Source organism: Heterodontus francisci, chromosome 15 (genome assembly GCF_036365525.1).
Source record: "Heterodontus francisci isolate sHetFra1 chromosome 15, sHetFra1.hap1, whole genome shotgun sequence".
Taxonomy (NCBI): domain Eukaryota; kingdom Metazoa; phylum Chordata; class Chondrichthyes; order Heterodontiformes; family Heterodontidae; genus Heterodontus; species Heterodontus francisci.
The window spans coordinates 29,751,008-29,767,501 of NC_090385.1; the positions used below are offsets into that span (position 1 = coordinate 29,751,008).

At 44.9% G+C, this 16,494-nt stretch overlaps 1 protein-coding gene and 1 long non-coding RNA gene across 5 annotated transcripts in view; one reads left to right on the forward strand and one right to left on the reverse strand.

Annotated features, from left to right (window-relative positions):
- LOC137377564 (uncharacterized) overlaps positions 1–16,494 on the forward strand; it is a 122,201-nt gene that overhangs the window by 97,900 nt on the left and 7,807 nt on the right. The window lies entirely within an intron of this gene.
- amot (angiomotin) overlaps positions 1–16,494 on the reverse strand; it is a 133,023-nt gene that overhangs the window by 34,787 nt on the left and 81,742 nt on the right. For all 4 annotated transcript variants that reach the window (XM_068047318.1, XM_068047320.1, XM_068047319.1 and 1 more), the window contains 2 exons: positions 12,776–13,082; positions 3,997–4,141 (listed from right to left, as the gene is read on the reverse strand). In XM_068047318.1, coding sequence (XP_067903419.1) covers positions 3,997–4,141; positions 12,776–13,082 — 452 coding nt within the window. The remainder of the gene's footprint in view (positions 1–3,996; positions 4,142–12,775; positions 13,083–16,494) is intronic.

The window sequence follows — 16,494 nt, forward strand, 5'->3', positions numbered from 1 at the left end:
ATAGGGTAGATAGGAAGAAACTTTTTTCTTAGCGAAGGTGTCAATAACCAGGGGCATAGATTTAAGCTAAGGGGGTAGGAGGTTTAGAAGGGATTTGAGGAAGGATTTTTTTACCCAGAGGGTGGCTGAAATCGGGAACACTGCCTGAAAGGGTGGTAGAGGCAGGAACCCTCACAACATTTAAGAAGTATTTAGATCAGCACTTGAAACGCCATAGCATACAAGGCCACGGGCCAAGTGCTGGAAAATGGGATTAGAATAGATAGGCTTGATTGCCGGCGCGTACATGGTGGGCCAAAGGGCCTGTTGCCGTGCTGTATAACTCTATGACAAATCCCTCCATTGCCTGGCCCCTCCTAGTCTCTAATCTCCTAGAGCCCTCCAATATATCTGCGCTCCTCCAATTTGGCCTCTTCGGCATCCCCGATTTTAATCGCTCCACCATTGCTGGGCCATGCCTTCAGTTCCCTAGGCTAGAAGCTCTGGAATTTCCCCCCTAAACTTTTCCACCTCTCTACCTCACTTTCCTCCTTAAAACCTACATCTTTGACCAAGCTTTTGGTCATCTGCGCTATCTCTTTATGTGGCTTGGTGTCATATTTTATTTTATAATGTCTCTGTGAAGCACCTTGGCATGTTTTATTACGTTGAAGAAACTATATAAATACTAGTTGTTGCTAAGCTTTTGGGTGCAAGAAGGGAACATGCAGTGTACAACCAACAGAACACAGTAACCTACAGTGTATAGTCACTCTTCCCAGAGTTTAAAAATAAAATGTGTTTCATGGGATGTGGGCATTGCTGGCAAGGTCAGCATTTGCTGCCCATCCCTAATTGTCCTCGAGAAGGTAGTGGTGAGCTGCCTTCTAGTACTGCTGCAGTCCATCTGGTGTAGGTACACCCACGGTGCTGTTAGGGAAGGCGTTCCAGGATTTTGATCCAGTGACGGTGAAGGAACGGTGATATATTTCCAAGTCAAGATGGTGTGTGGTTTGGAGGGGGACTTGCAGATAATGGTGTCCCCACATATCTTCTGCCCTTGTCCTTCTAGGCGGAAGAGGTCGCGGGTTTAGAAGGTGCTGTTAAAGGAGGCATGGTGAGTTGCAGCAGCGCATCTTGTAGATGGTACACACTGCTGCCACCATGCGTTGGTGGTGGAGGAAGTGCATGTTGAGGTGGTGGATAGGGTGTCAACCAAGCCGGCTGCTTTTTCCTGAATGGTGTTGAGCTTCCCGAGTGTTGTTGGAGCCACACTCATCCAGGCAAGTGGAGAGTATTCCATCACACTCCTGACTTGCGGCTTATAGATGGTGGACAGGCTTTGGAGAGTCAGGAGATGAGTTACTTGCTGCAGCATTCCCAGCGTCTGACCTGCTCTCGTAGCCACAGTATTCATGGGGCTGTTCCAGTTCAATTTCTGGTCAATGGTAACCCCCAGGATGCTGATAGTGGGGAATTCAGTGATGGTAACGCTGTTGAATGTCAGGGGGAGATGGTTAGATGCTCTCTTGTTGGAGATTGTCATTGCCTGGCACTTGAGTGGCGTGAATGTTACTTGTCACTTATCAGCCCAACCCTTCATGTTGTCCAGGTCTTTCTACATATGGACACGGGCTGCTTCAGTATCTGCGACGTTGCAAATGGTACTGAACAGCGTACAATCAGCCTACATCTCCATTTCTGACCTTATAATGGAAGGAAGGTCATGGACGAAGCAGCTGAAGATGGTTGGGCCTAGGACGCTACCCTGAGGAACCCCTTCAGCAATGTCCTGGGGCTGAGATGATTGGCCTCCAATAACCACAACCATCTGCCTTTTTACTAGGTACGATTCCAACTAATGGAGAGATTTCCCCCGATTCCCATTGATTTCAATTTGGCTAGGGCTCCTTGATGCCACACTTGGTCAAATGCTGCCTTGAGGTCAAAGGCAATCACTTTCACCTCACATCTTGAGTTCAGTTATTTCATCCATGTTTGGCCCAAGGCTGGAATGAGGTCAGGAGCCGTGTGGCCCTGGCAGAACCAAACTGAGCATCAGCGAGCAGGTTATTGCTGTTTAAGTGCCGCTTGATAGCACTGTTGACGACAACGTCCAACACTTTGCTGATGATGGAGAGCAGACCAATGGGGCGTTAATTGGCCAGGTTGGATTTGTCCCGCTTTTTGTGGACTGGACATAGCTGTGCAATTTTACACATTGTCAGGTAGATGCCAGTGTTGTAACTGTACTGGAACAGCTTGGCTAGGGTTGCAGCTAGTTCTGCAGCACAAGTCTTCAGTACTATTGCCGGAATGTTGTCAGGACCTATAGCCTTTGCAGTATCCAGTGCCTTCAATCGTTTCTCAATATCACGTGGTGTGAATCGTATTGGCTGAAGACTGGCATCTGTGATGCTCGGGACCTCAGGAGGAGGTTGACATGGATCAGCCACTCGGTACTACTGGCTGAAGATGGTTGCAAATGCTTCAGCCTTTTTTTTTTTGCACTGATGTGCTGAGCTCCTCCATAGTTGAGGATGGGGATATTTGTGGAGCCTCGTCCTCCTGTTGGTTTTTTAATTGGCCACCACCATTCAGGACTGGATGTGTCAGGACTGCAGAGCTTTAATCTGATCTGCTGGTTGTGGGATTGTTTAATTCTGTCTATTGCATGTTACTTCTGCTATCTGACAGGTTAGTCCTGTGTTGTAGCTTCACCAGGATCAACCTCATTGTTAGATATGCCTGGTGCTGCTCCTGGCATGCCCTCCAGGAAGTCTAAGCATCGACTCCTAAGTACTGGCTTGTGTTATAATGAATGAAATCTGTCCAGGACACACATGGATCACTACTATAACACCAAAGCAACGGAGGAGATAGATGGACGAGAAAAATAGATGCACAAATCGTCAGTTCTCCATGAGGCTATAACATTTAATATATTACAGAGTAGCTGACCTATATCTTGTTTATTTTAAAATAAGCATTGGGGATACCCATTCCCTACCACCATGCCCTACCCCCCCTCCCGGCCCCCAAGCCCACAACAGTGTCTTTCCATTTCACCTACTATCCACCTGCCATGGTACATTGTGTTTCTAATTAACATGGTGTAGTACTAATTTTGATTGTGGTTATCACTTTGCTGACAGAGCTGAGATTAAAGTTCACTTTAGCAGGACTTGTAAAAATGCCTCCCTGCACTTTGTGGTACCATTTTATTGCAGTTTTGAAATGCAAAATATTAAAGAATCATAGAAAGCACAGTACAGAACAAAGCCATTCGCCTGCTCACACTTGTGCTGGTGTTAATAACACCATTCCCATTTGTCTATTATTTTCTACTCTTCCTTCTCAAATATTTATCCAATTTCCTATTAAATGATGTTATCATGTCTGTCTCACTAGCCGTTCATGGTAAAACATTCTCTGGTACAGAAATCCTCCTCCTTCCCTCTTCCTTCTTTTTGTGATAATCCCCAGTCAATGCATCATTGCTACTGATTCTCCAAACACTAGAAAGAATCTTTCACTAGTTAACATTCATAAATTTGAAGACTTTTATAACCAATTCATCCCCCCCCTCCACCTTAACTTTCTTTGTTCATTACTGCCCTGTTCTTTGTCACGGAAAGACAGGTTGCAGATATTTGTCTATGATTCTACATAAGGCGAGTGCAAGAATAGTGTTGTCATGGGAGGGACTAAGGCACTTTCTCACATGAAGGTCAAGGTTGGAAGTACAAATGAAAAATTGGGCCATTCCTACACACCTCCTAAGTACTCAGTTATGCAGCAGCATTGGTAAAGGCACAGGGCCCAACCGCATTCCCATTTTCCTTCCCCAGGATGGACTGGAGAGATACAATAAAGTGGATTTTTTTTAATGTACTAATTGGAGTTGTGAGGAGTGAATAAATACCATACAATCTTTCAGATACATCTGTTGCTTTAGAAAGTCACTAAATACAAAACTAACATTTATTTTCGCTATTTCATCTCTTCCTGTTTTACCTCTTAGATCTCGATTAAAGTCATGAAGCCTGCGGATTTCACCTTCTAACTTGTTCCGCATGGCTTTTTCCAAGGCCTCCTTCTTGGAAGAAGACTTCACCAAGTTTTCGTAAGCTTCTGAAACTCTCTCGATTTCCATCTCCAGCTGTAGCAAAAGAAAATTTAAAGTGAACTCCTTTACCAGTGCTTGACGTAACAGTTTCATGGTATATGCAATAATATATTCTGGGGCTTGAAACAGGAACATTACTGTACCTGGATGCAGGGAAAAAGAAACAGAAAGCAGCACCTTTGTCCAGTTCAAGATAAGTACAACAATTACACTGCTGACTGAGGCTGCTTTTGGTGCCGTCCCAATTCCCAAAGTGTAGTATGTTGGGGATATCAGAGAGACATAGCAAATTACTTCACATAAATCCGAGGTTTTGAAATGGGGTCCTCAATTATATCCCAAGGGACTCAGATCAGATTTCTGTCATTCAATTATCAAATTCCTGAACTTTTCCAGATTTGGCGACTCACATGCACTTCATTTCTGTTGAAAACATTTTCCATTATAATAGTGCTGTTTTCCTTTGGGTAGCTGACACAATCTTTCAGAAAGTAAAACAAGAGGTTCTCAGGAGTGTGCCAGTATCTCCCAAGGAGCCAGGCAGATGGAAAAGCTCACAAATCAATGGACATATCAGTCAGTGCTGCAGCTATCAATATTACGAGGCACAGGTATTCTGAAATTTTAGTTTGCTTTTTTTTTTGAAGGGCAGGGACACTACTGCAGAACTGTACCTTTTTAAAAAAAACTATTGGAATGTGGGTGGCATTTGTTGACCATCCTTAGATGAAGCGAGGTGATGGTGGAGGGATACGGCTCTCAAAGTCACAAATGCCATCCTATATGATCGACAAAAGTAAACTATCCCTCCTCACTCTTCTTGACCTGTCTGCAGCCTTTGGCATAGTCAACCACACCCCATCCTCCTCAACTGCCTCTCCACCATTGTCCAGCTCGGTGAGACTGCACTCGCCTGGCTCCATTCTTATCTATCAAATCAGAGCCAGCTAGAGAATCACCTTCAATGGTTCTCTTAGAGTCATACGGCATAGAAACAGGCCCTTCGGCCCACCGCATCCATGCCGACCATAATGCCTATCTATACTAATCCCACCCGCCTGCATTAATTCCATATCCCTCTATGCCTTGCTCATTCAAGTACCTGTCCAGATGCCTCTTAAATGTCGCTACTGTTCCTGCCTCCACCACTTCCCAGGGCAGCTCATTCCAGATAGCCACTATTCTTTGTGTGAAAAATTTACCCCTTTGATCCCCTTTAAACCTCCTCCCTCTCACCTTAAATCTATGCCCTCTAGTTTTAGTCACCCCTACCATGGGAAACAGACTCTGGCTATCTACCCTATCTATGCCTCTCATAATTTATATACCTCTATCATGTCCCCTCTCAGCCTCCTTCACTCCAGGGAAAACAGACCCAGCCTATCCAATCTCTCTTTACAACTCTAGCCCTCCAAACCAGGCAACATCCCTGTGAACCTTTTCTGCACCCTCTCTAGCTTAATCACATCTTTCCTGTAGTGCGGAGACAAGAACTGCACACTACTCCAAATGCGGCCTAACCAACGTCATGTACAACTGTAACATGACATCCCAACTCTTGTACTCAATGCCTCGGCCAATGAAGGCAAGCATGCCATACGCCTTCTTCACCACCCTGTCGACCTGTGTTGCCACTTTCAGGGAACTATGTACTTGCACCCCAAGGTCTCTCTGCTCAACAACACTCCCCAGGGCCCTGCCATTCACTGTATATGTCCTGCCTTGGTTTAACTACCCAAAATGCATCACTTCACACTTGTCTGCGTTAAATTACATTTGCCAATCCCTTGCCCACTTTCCCAGTTGATCTATATCCTGTTGTAACCTTAGACAACCTTCTTCACTGTCCACTATACCACCAATTTTGGTGTCATCTGCAAACTTACTAATCATGCCCCCTACATTCACATCCAAGTCATTAATATATATGACAAACAACAGAGGGCCCAGCACCGATCCCTGTGGCACACCACTGGTCACCGGCCTCCAATCTGAAAAACAACCTTCCATTACCACCCTCTGCCTCCTATCACCAAGCCAATTTTATATCCAATTTGCAAGCTCACCCTGGATCCCATGTGTTCGAACCTTCTGGACCAGTCTACCATGCGGGACCTTGTCAAAAGCCTTGCTAAAGTCCATGTAGACAACATCCATCGCCCTGCCCTCATCAATCCTCTTGGTCACCTCCTCGAAAAACTCAATCAAATTCGTGAAACACGATTTCCCACGCACAAAGCCATGCTGACTATCCCCAATCAGACCCTGCCTTTCCAAATGCATATAAATCCTGTCTCTCAGAATCCCTTCCAATAACTCTCCCACCACTGATGTAAGGCTCACCGGCCTGTAGTTCCCTGGCTTATCCCTGCTGCCCTTCTTAAATAAAGGCACAACATTAGCTATCCTCCAGTCTTCCGGTACCTCACCTGTGGCTAACATTGATACAAAAATCTCTGCCAGGGCTCCAGCAATCTCCTCCCTTGCTTCCCATAGCATCCTAGGATACACCTGGTCAGGCCCTGGGGATTTATCCACCTTAATGTGCTTCAAAACCTCCAACACCTCCTCCTTTGTAATGTTGATATGCTCCAGGATATCGATGTTCCTTCCCTTGAACTCATTAGCTTCCATGACCTTCTCCACGGTAAATACAGACGAGAAATATTCATTTAAGACCTCGACCATTTCCTGTGGCTCCACACATAGATTGCCACACTGATCCTTAAGGGGACCTACTCTCTCCCTAGCTAACCTTTTACTCTTAATATACATATAGAATCTTTTAGGAATCTCCTTTATCTTACCTGCCAGGGAAATCTCATGGCCCCTTTTTGCCCTCCTAATTTCCTTCTTAAGTGTAGTCCTACATCCCCTATACTCCTCGAGGGACTCGCTCGATCCTAGCTGCCTATACCTGACATATGCCGCCTCCTTTGTCCTGACCAGACCCTCACTATCCCTCGTCAACCAAGGTTCGCTAAACTTGCCAGCCTTGCCCTTCCATCTAACAGGAAATTCTGGCCCTGAGCTCTTCCTATCTCACTTTTAAAAGCCTCCCACTTGCCAGACATCCCTTTACCTATAAACAGCCTCTCCCATTTAACTTTTGAGAGTTCCTGTCTGTTGCCATCGAAATTGGCCTTTCCCCAATTTAGGACTTCAACCTGAGGACCTATCAGTTTCCATAACTATCTTGAACCTAATAGAGTTATGGTCACTGGTCCCACTAACACATCAACCACCTGCCCATCCTCATTTCCTAAGAGGAGGTCGAATGTAGACCCTTCTCTAGTAGGGCTATCCACATACTGCTTCAGAAAACTATCCTGGACACACTTAATAAATTCTTCCCCATCTGATCCCTTCGCACTAAGGCAGTCCCAGTCAATATTAGGGAAGTTAAAATCACCTATTACAACCCTATAATTCCTACACCTATCTGTGATTTCCCTACATATATGCTCCTCCACTTCCCTCTGACTATTGGGGGGCCTATAGTATAACCCCATCAAAGTGATCACCCCTTTCTTATTTCTAAGTTCTACCCATATGGCCTCGCTGGACATTCCTCCTGGGATATCCTCTCTAAGTACTGCCGTGATGTCCTCCCTAATCAATAGTGCAACTCCCCCTCCTCTCTTACCTCCACCTCTGTCATGCCGGAAAGATAGGTACCCCGGAACATTGAGATGCCAGTCCTGCCCATCCCTCAACCACGTTTCCGTAATAGCAATAATATCACAATCCCATGTACCGATCCATGCTGAGTTAATCTGCCTTACCTGTAAGGCTTCTTGCATTAAAGTAAATGCAGTTTAGCCTACCAGACCTTCCACACTCTCTGTCCTGCCCGGCCTGCGTACTGGACTTGCTTGCTTTAACCTCTACATTTGCCTCAACTATCTCATCGGAGAGACTACTACTTTGGGTCCCATCCCCCTGCAAGACTAGTTTAAACCCTCCCGAGTAGTGCTAGCAAACCTCCCCGCAATGATATTGGTCCCCCTCCAGTTTAGATGCAACCGTCCTTCTTGTACAGGTCACCTCTGCACCAGAAGAGATCCCAATGATCCAAGTAGCTGAAGCCCTCCCCGCCTACACCAACTCTTCAGCCATGCATTCATTTGCCTAATCCTCCTATCCCTACCCTCACTAGCACGTGGCGCAGGGGGTAATCCTGAGATTACAACCCTAGAGGTCCTGCTTTTTAACCTTCTGCCTAACTCCCTATATTCACTTTGCAGGACCTCATCTCTTTTCCTGCCCATGTCGTCAGTACCAATATGGACCACGACCTCTGGCTGCTCACCCCCCCCTTTCAGAATGTCCTGCAGCAGCTCAGAGACATCCTTGACCCTAGCACCAGGGAGGCAACATACCATCCTGGAGTCTCGTTTGCGGCCACAGAAACGCCTATCTGCACCCCTTATGATAGAATCCCCTATCACTATAGCTTTTCCTCCCCTGCTGTGCAGCAGAGCCCTCTGTGGTGCCACAGACTTGGCTGTTGCTGCTTTCCCCTGGGAGGTCATCCCCCCCAACAGGGGGATGGCCACAGGGGACTCCTGTACTACCTGCCTGCGCCTACTACTCCATCTGGTGGTCACCCATCTCTTTTCTGCCTGTGCAGCCATTACCTGCGGTGTGACCACCTCACTAAATGTGTTATCCACAATGTCCTCAGCATCGCGGATGTTCCACAGTGAATCAACCCGCAGCTCCAGCTCCGTAATGCGAGTAGTCAGTAGCTGCAGATGGATACACTTCCTGCACACATGGTCGTCAGGGACACTGGAAGCAACCCTGATTTCCCACATAGCACAGGAGAGCATATAACGGGGCTGAGCTCTCCTGCCATGACTTACCCTTAGGTTAATTAGTTACTGCCTGAATTTAAAAATACTAATTTTACTAGGGGCCTTGTTCTACCCACTTCAATCTAAAATTCATTTTAAAAAACACTTTTAGTAGTACTCACCTTATCTCCAGAGGTTTTATTTTCAACAAAAGAAACTTACCCCTTTTTTTTTTTAAGATATTCTAACAGCTGCTACTCACCAACCAATCACCTTGCAGATCTCCTGTGACGTCACTGTTGGCTTCCCCTTTTAAAACTCAGGCGCGCTGTCGCTGCTCTTTTTAAACACCGCTGGTCTCACTCAGTCTCCTTCTTTCCCACTGTCGCTGCTCTTTTTTAAACACCTTCTGCTCTTCCAGCTCCAGCAGTTTCCTCTGATTTCCCCCCCCCAAGGATCTATCCTTGAACCCTATTTCTCATCAACATGCTGCCCCCTTGGTATCATTTGGAAACAGTGCCAGTGTTCACCTGTACGTTGATTACACTCAACTCTATCTCAACACCACTTCTCTCGACTCCTCCACTGTCTCTAAACTAACGGTTAATCTGATATCAAGTGCTGGATAAGTAGAAGTTTCCTCCAATTAAATATTGGGAAGACAAAGCCATTGTCTTCAGTCTTTGCCACAAACTCAGTTCCCTAGCCACCGACTCCATCTCTCTCCCTGGCAACTGTCTGAGGCTGAACCAGGCTCTTTGCAACCCTGGAGTCATATTTGACCCAGAGATGAAATTTCAGCCACTTATGACTATTCGGGTCATTACGACGATCACCTATTTCCACCTCTAACATTGTCCGACTCCACCCCCCCACTCCCCTGACCACCACCTTAACTCATATGCTGCTAAAACCCTCATTCATGCCTCTGTTACCTGTAGACTTGACTTTTCCAATGCAGTGGTTCTCAAACCAAAGACCACATAGGCAGGGGAAAAGAGCCCGTAGACCACCGAACGATCCTAACCCACCCGCTTTCACTTGCCGCCACAAAAACAATCAAAATTAATTGGAAGAATGGAGCTTTTGACGAGACACCAATGTGGTGACACTTGGTTCCAAGCTGGAGAGCTTCAGTCTCATGTCGGGCTCCATGTTTAGCCATTCCTCCTCTTTGGTTTCAGTCCCACAAATGTGAAAAATCCAGTCTTGCAGTTGCATGCTGTTGGGAATAGCAGCAGATGCTTCAGAGCTGCTGAGAGTCCAGGATACTTGGACCGTACATGGAGCCAAAAGTCCAAACTTTTCTCAACAAATAACACCTTTGGTGACTTGTATTTTGGACCAGCCCGCAGACCACGCTTTGAGAACCAGTGGTCTAACGCACTCCTAGCTAGCCTCCCACATTCTACCCTCCTAAACCTGACGTCATCCAAAACTCTGCTTCCCAGGTCCTTACTCACACCAAGTCCTGCCAGCCCGTCACCCCTATGCTCACTGGCCTACACTGACTCCCGGTTAAGCAATGCCTCAAATCTGAAATCCACATCCTTGTTTTTATGTCCCTCCCTATTTCTATAATCTCCTCCAATCTCAAAATCCTCCAAGATATCTCCACTCCTCTAATTTTGGACTCTTGAGCATCCCTGATTTTAATCACCACCATTGGTGGCAGTGCCTTCAGTTGCCTCGGCCCCCAAGCTCTAGAATTCCCTCCCTAAAATGCTCTGCCTCTCTACCTCTCCTTCCTCCTTTAGGACGCTCCTAAAATCTACCTCCAATATTTCCAAATGTTCTATGTCTAATTCTGTTTTATAACATTCCTGTGAAGTGCCTTGGGCGTTTTATTATGTTAAAGGCACTTTATAAATCCTAGTTGCTGTTGTATACAACATACTGTGGGACTGAAGCCAGACCAGGTAGGAGTGATAGTTCCCTTTCCTAAAGGACCTTCAGGAACCAGTCAGTTGTTTGACAATAATGCGCTAGCTTTTCATGGTCATTTTTTTTCCTGGTGTTCACACCAAATTACCAGATTTATTGAGCTCAATTTCAAACATGTTGTGGTAGAGCTGAATTTATGACCTATATTTTGGATATGCACCCCAAGTGCTGCAATCTGCAGGGCTACGGACCAAATGCTGGAAGGCGGGATTAGAACAGGTGTATCATTTTTCGGCCTGCACAGACACGATGCGCCAAGTAGCCTCTTTCTGTGCCTTAAACTTTCTATGATTCTAGTTGAGTGGCATAACCGTGATGCTATGAGAGAATTACATGAGTAAGCCCTTAAAGAAAGATTGCACATGTCAGTAAAAGAAATAGGCTGAGTGTTTCTTCCTGTGCTTTACAATAACAAGCACTCTGATTTGTATTGGAATTACTTCCACCTTTTTACAGCCATCCATGCTATTTGTTATTCACATGTTTAGATGTCAAGCATCGAAGCAGCAAGAGGAGATGAAGAGCAGCAGCCTGGAATAATTTGATTGATTTTCCTCATCATTTTCCTTGCTTTCTTCTCAGGAGCTTCATTTCTCTGTTGGAACCTTTTCCTAAAATCTCAGCTGGGATGAGAAATGTCGTTTAGTTCTCATGGCTGGGAGTACATAAAACTCACTCTGCAATTCATGTCTACTCGCTCCAATAATAACTGGTACAATCAGCTACACCTCACATCCCTCCAGCTCCAGCCACAGTCTCAACATACACCTTGGGCTGTCCTGCGCAAGCCCGCTCTCTCAGGGAAGGACACTTGACTGATGTTCCTCCCACTTCGAGACTAGAAAAAGTTTTCTTCATTCTAGAATAAAAAATTGCCTCCGAATAAAAAGAAACAGACCGAAACAACTGACCCACTGAGAAAAGAACACAAACTTAAGACTGGGAATCTTTCCATTTGTCTCCAAATAAAGCTGCAAAGCCTGACATAGGTTAACCTAGCTGATCAAGCAGTTAGAAGCGCAGCACTGATAAATTGTGCAGTATTAGCTGGTTAAACTCAGCCACATATCCACACCACTTGTAGGTGCCTAACCTTTTTCGCTACCGATCTGTACACAAGCTGTCTCACATCAGTGATGTGTGACCTTATGTGGAAACCATGTGCGATCCATGCCAGGCATTGAGAAAATTATACATGTATGGATTTCTCAGTAGTTTGGTTTGGAAACTTGAGCAAACTTAGAGATTTCTCCAAATGTCAGACACAGTGGACAATAAAATAATGGTAGATGTATCTCGAGGAATTCGATTTTGGTGCAATGAGATCAGTGAGCTTACAAACTACACCAAACAATCAAAAAGAAAACAATTACAGAGTACTTACAAACACCACATCTAAAGACATAATATGTATGCTATATACTTGATTAGTAAAATCCCACGTAATCTGACGTGTGCTTATCATGGTGAGCGTGTCAGCATTTTCCTATTTTTTATATCCAATGTAACTTCCAAAGATTTCCATGTCGGGTATTACATTAAAGGTTGCAGGGCTACCTCTACCTTCTTGATGTGCCTCAGCCCCATTCCCAGAAAAGCACCCTTACCATATTTCCATTTCCAGTCAATGGCCCTTCAGCAAATGTCTTTATTTTAGTGCCAATTTAAGGGCAGCTTCATGATACAGACCTGTGCCCACAAAGATTGGCACTGCCCCAAGACAATTTAATTTACATGATTCTGATAAGTGATGGTCTCTATTCCCACCGAGGATGATTTTGGATTCAACCCCAAAGGCAAAAGGACAATATCGTAACCTACCTCATCATCAAATCCTCTTTGGAAGAGCTTATGATGCTATAAGAAAATAATTAGTCATTCATGCTACCTGCAGTGTAACTGCGATTAACAGAACATTTATTACCTTCTGCAATTTAGCCACTTTATCATAGTATCCCTCTAGCTCCTGTCGAAGAGCACGGTTTTCCTCTGACAAGATTTCTACCATCTGCTGAGCTCGCAAGACAATGGCTAATGGGTCTCCCTGGAACTGCTGATGCAGTTGGCTTGCAAGGGGAGCCTGTTGGGGCTGGGCAGCCACCAGGTGTGGTGAGGGTGGTGGCTGCATCAAAGATGCAGATCCCATTGACGTCTGAGATGATGATGGACTGTGTTGATAGATTCGCTGGTGTAACTGCAACTGCTGAAGTATCGGCCCCTCTTGAATTTGCCTGTTGATGCAAAAAATTACTAATTTTAGATAACAATGAATAGAATGTAAGAAATAGGAGCAGATAGGCCATAGGGTGCCTCACACCTGCTCCATCATTTACTAAGACTATGGCTGATCCTCGACCTCAACTCCACTTTTCCACCCAATCGTAATACTTCTAGATTCCCTTAGAGTTCAAAAGTCCATTGATATTAGCCTCGAATATACTTAATGACTTAGCATTCACAGCCAATATGTAGATTACAGGAACCAGGTAGTGAATTTACTGCAGTTTACTCTAAAGGGAGGGGTTTTGTCAGGCATTGTTATACCATTTGTCTTGTCATTAGGTTCCTTGCATTAGGTTCCTATTCCAATCAAGAATGGTGGTCTTCCATCCAACATAGTGCAGCACTTTCCCACCTAACAGATTGACATTAATTCAAAAGAAAAATTGGAACAGCCACCTCTCATCCTAATCTGAAGTGCACTGCCAAGATATTCAGTTCTTCGCCAGACAGAAGTGTCACTTTTGCTTGTTAATCTGACATGCCTCGCCCAATTGCATGACTCTCCTTTTATGAATAACTGAAATGGAAAATAGTGGCCAGTAGTGGAATTTCCCAAATATTTGAAGACTAGTAAAGCAAGTTAATTATATTTGATTGGTCTTGTGTTTTTTTTTAAAAAAGAAAACACACCACGAACGGGTGTATTGCAGGCAAACAACCAAACATTATTGTCTGTTTCTTTACACTGATTGGTTAAGTAATGACATCAGCCCTCCAGCTACTGTCAATTCGAGCATTTTTCCCATCAACATAATGAAAAAAACATCTTTAGGGCTCTCAGTCAGCTCAGGGCTGAAAAAAATTGCACCTGCCGACTTGTCTAAAGCAAACAGGTATTGGCGAGCTCAGAAAAGGAACTTGCCAGTTTTCAAGGACTCTGCCAACTTCCACATCTAATCCTTCAGAATTTCTTTGATCAATCGCTATCCAACATTTATACTTGTAATGCAGTCTGGGGCCATGTGTGATCCACCTGTCTCCCCTTCAAAACAATTTTAAAGCATCTTCACATAGTTGATGAGACTGCACGGTGCAGGAGCAAGGGAAAGGTAAAGTAATAGATTTTATTAAGACTTTTGAAGGACAGCAGAGACATACATAAGAACTAGGAGCAGGAGTCGGCAATTCAGCCCCTCGAGCCTGCTCCGCCATTCAATACGATCATGGCTGATCTCATCTTGGCCTCAACTCCACTTTCCTGCCCGTTCTCCATAACCCTTCAACCCTTTACTAATTAAAAATCTATCTCCTCCTTAAATTTACTCAATGTCCCGGCATCCATCGCACTCTGGGCCAGTGAATTCCAACCGACTCACGACCCTTTGAGAGAAGTAATTTCTCCTCATCTCTGTTTTAAATCTGCTACCCCTTATCCTATAACTATGACCTCTTGTTCTAGATTGCCCCACCAGAGGAAACATCCTCTCGACGTCTACTTAGTCAATCCCCTTAATCATCTTATATACCTCAATTAGATCTCCTCTCATTAGAATCATAGAGAGATACAGCACTGAAATAGTCTGTGCCGACCATCAACCACCCATTTATACTAATCCTACATTAATCCCATATTCCCTACCATCTCCCCACAATTCTCCTACCACCTACCTATACTAGGGGCAATTTATAATGGCCAATTTACCTATCAACCTGCAAGTCTTTGGCTGTGGGAGGAAACCAGAGCACCCGGCGGAAACACACACAGTCACAGGGAGCACTTGCAAACTCTGCACAGGCAGTACCCAGAATTGAACCCGGGTCGCTGGAGCTGTGAGGCTGCTCTAGAGAGTAAAGGCCTAAACTGCTCAATCTCTCTTCATAAGACAAACCTCTCATCTCTGGAATCAATCTAGTGAACCTCATACGAACAGGAGTATGCCATTCTATTAGATCAAGGCTGATTTGTGCCACAATTCGATTTATCCACCTTTGTTCCTTATGCCTTGATACCCTTAACAGAAAAATCCATTGATCTCAGTCATGAAAATTTCAATTGACCCAGTACCCATCATGGTACTCAACTCTACTCAATCTTAAACTAAGCCTTAAACCTCACTAAAACCACCTACTTACATTTCACAACATTATGAACCTAAACTTTCATGTATATAATGCCTTTACAAAAATGGATGCCTAAGCAAAGGATATTAGGAAGGGTAACTAAAAGCTTGGTCAAAGGGGTTGCTTTTAAGGAAAGTCTTAAACTAGGAAGACAATGGAAATGCAGAAAGGCTTAAGGAAAGAATTCCAGAGCCTAAGCCTGAGGCAGCAGAAAGCCCAGCTTCTAATGGTGGGGTGAAAGGAGTAGGGGTTGTACATGAGGCCAGAGTTTGAGGAACATCGTTCTCAGACAGTTGTAGGGCCAGCAAAGGTTACAGAGGTAGGAAGTAGCAAGGCCATGAATTGATTTAAACGTGAGGATAGAAGTTTTAAGCATGAGATATTGAGAGAACAAGAGCTAATGTAGCTCAGAGAGCAATGGGGCAATGGGTAAGCACAGCTTCATATGATACGGATAGCAGGGTTTTGGATGAGCTGACATTTACGGAGGGTGAATGATGGCAGACCGGCCGGACAGCAGTGGAATTATTGAGTCTGAAGGGGACAAAGGAATGGATGAGGATTTGGCTGCATAGGAGCTGAGATGGAGCATAGACAGCCAATGTTAGAAATGGAAATTGGTGGTCTTTGTGATGGAGATAACATGGTGTCAGAAGTTCATCTTGGGGTCAAACAGGATGTTGAGGTTCCAAACAGTCTGCTTCAAACAAACGCTAGCCAGGAAGGAGATGGAACCGATAAGTGGGGTATGGAATTTGCGGCAGGGGCCACAAGAATGCTGGCTTCAGTATGCTCAATGATCAATCGGAAGAAATTGCAGCTCATCTAGAACAGGATGACAGACAAGAGTTTGACGACATAAAGGGAGTGAGGCAGTGGATGGGTTAAGATAAGTGATGGAGAAATACAGCTGGATGTCATCAGTATAATACCTGTGGAACCTAACCTCATGTCCTCAAATTATGTCACCAAGGGGCAATATAGAGGAGGCCAAGGATAGATCCACAAGGAACTTCAGACGTAATGACGCAAGGTGGGAAAAGAACCCAGTGATGGCTTTGCACTGGTTGTGACTGGATAGTTAAGAGTAGTACCAAGGGTGGGCAGCCCTAGTGAGGTGGACAATGGAGGAGAGGCATTGGAGGAAGGTGTGGTTGACTATGTCAAAAGCTGCAGAGGTGTCAAGGGGGATGAAAATAAAAGAGATTGTGTACCACAGACTTCCTGACTTTGCTTAGAGTAGTTTCAGTGCCCTCCACTCTTCTGACAGGTCAATTTCTTTTTATTCATTTGTGGATG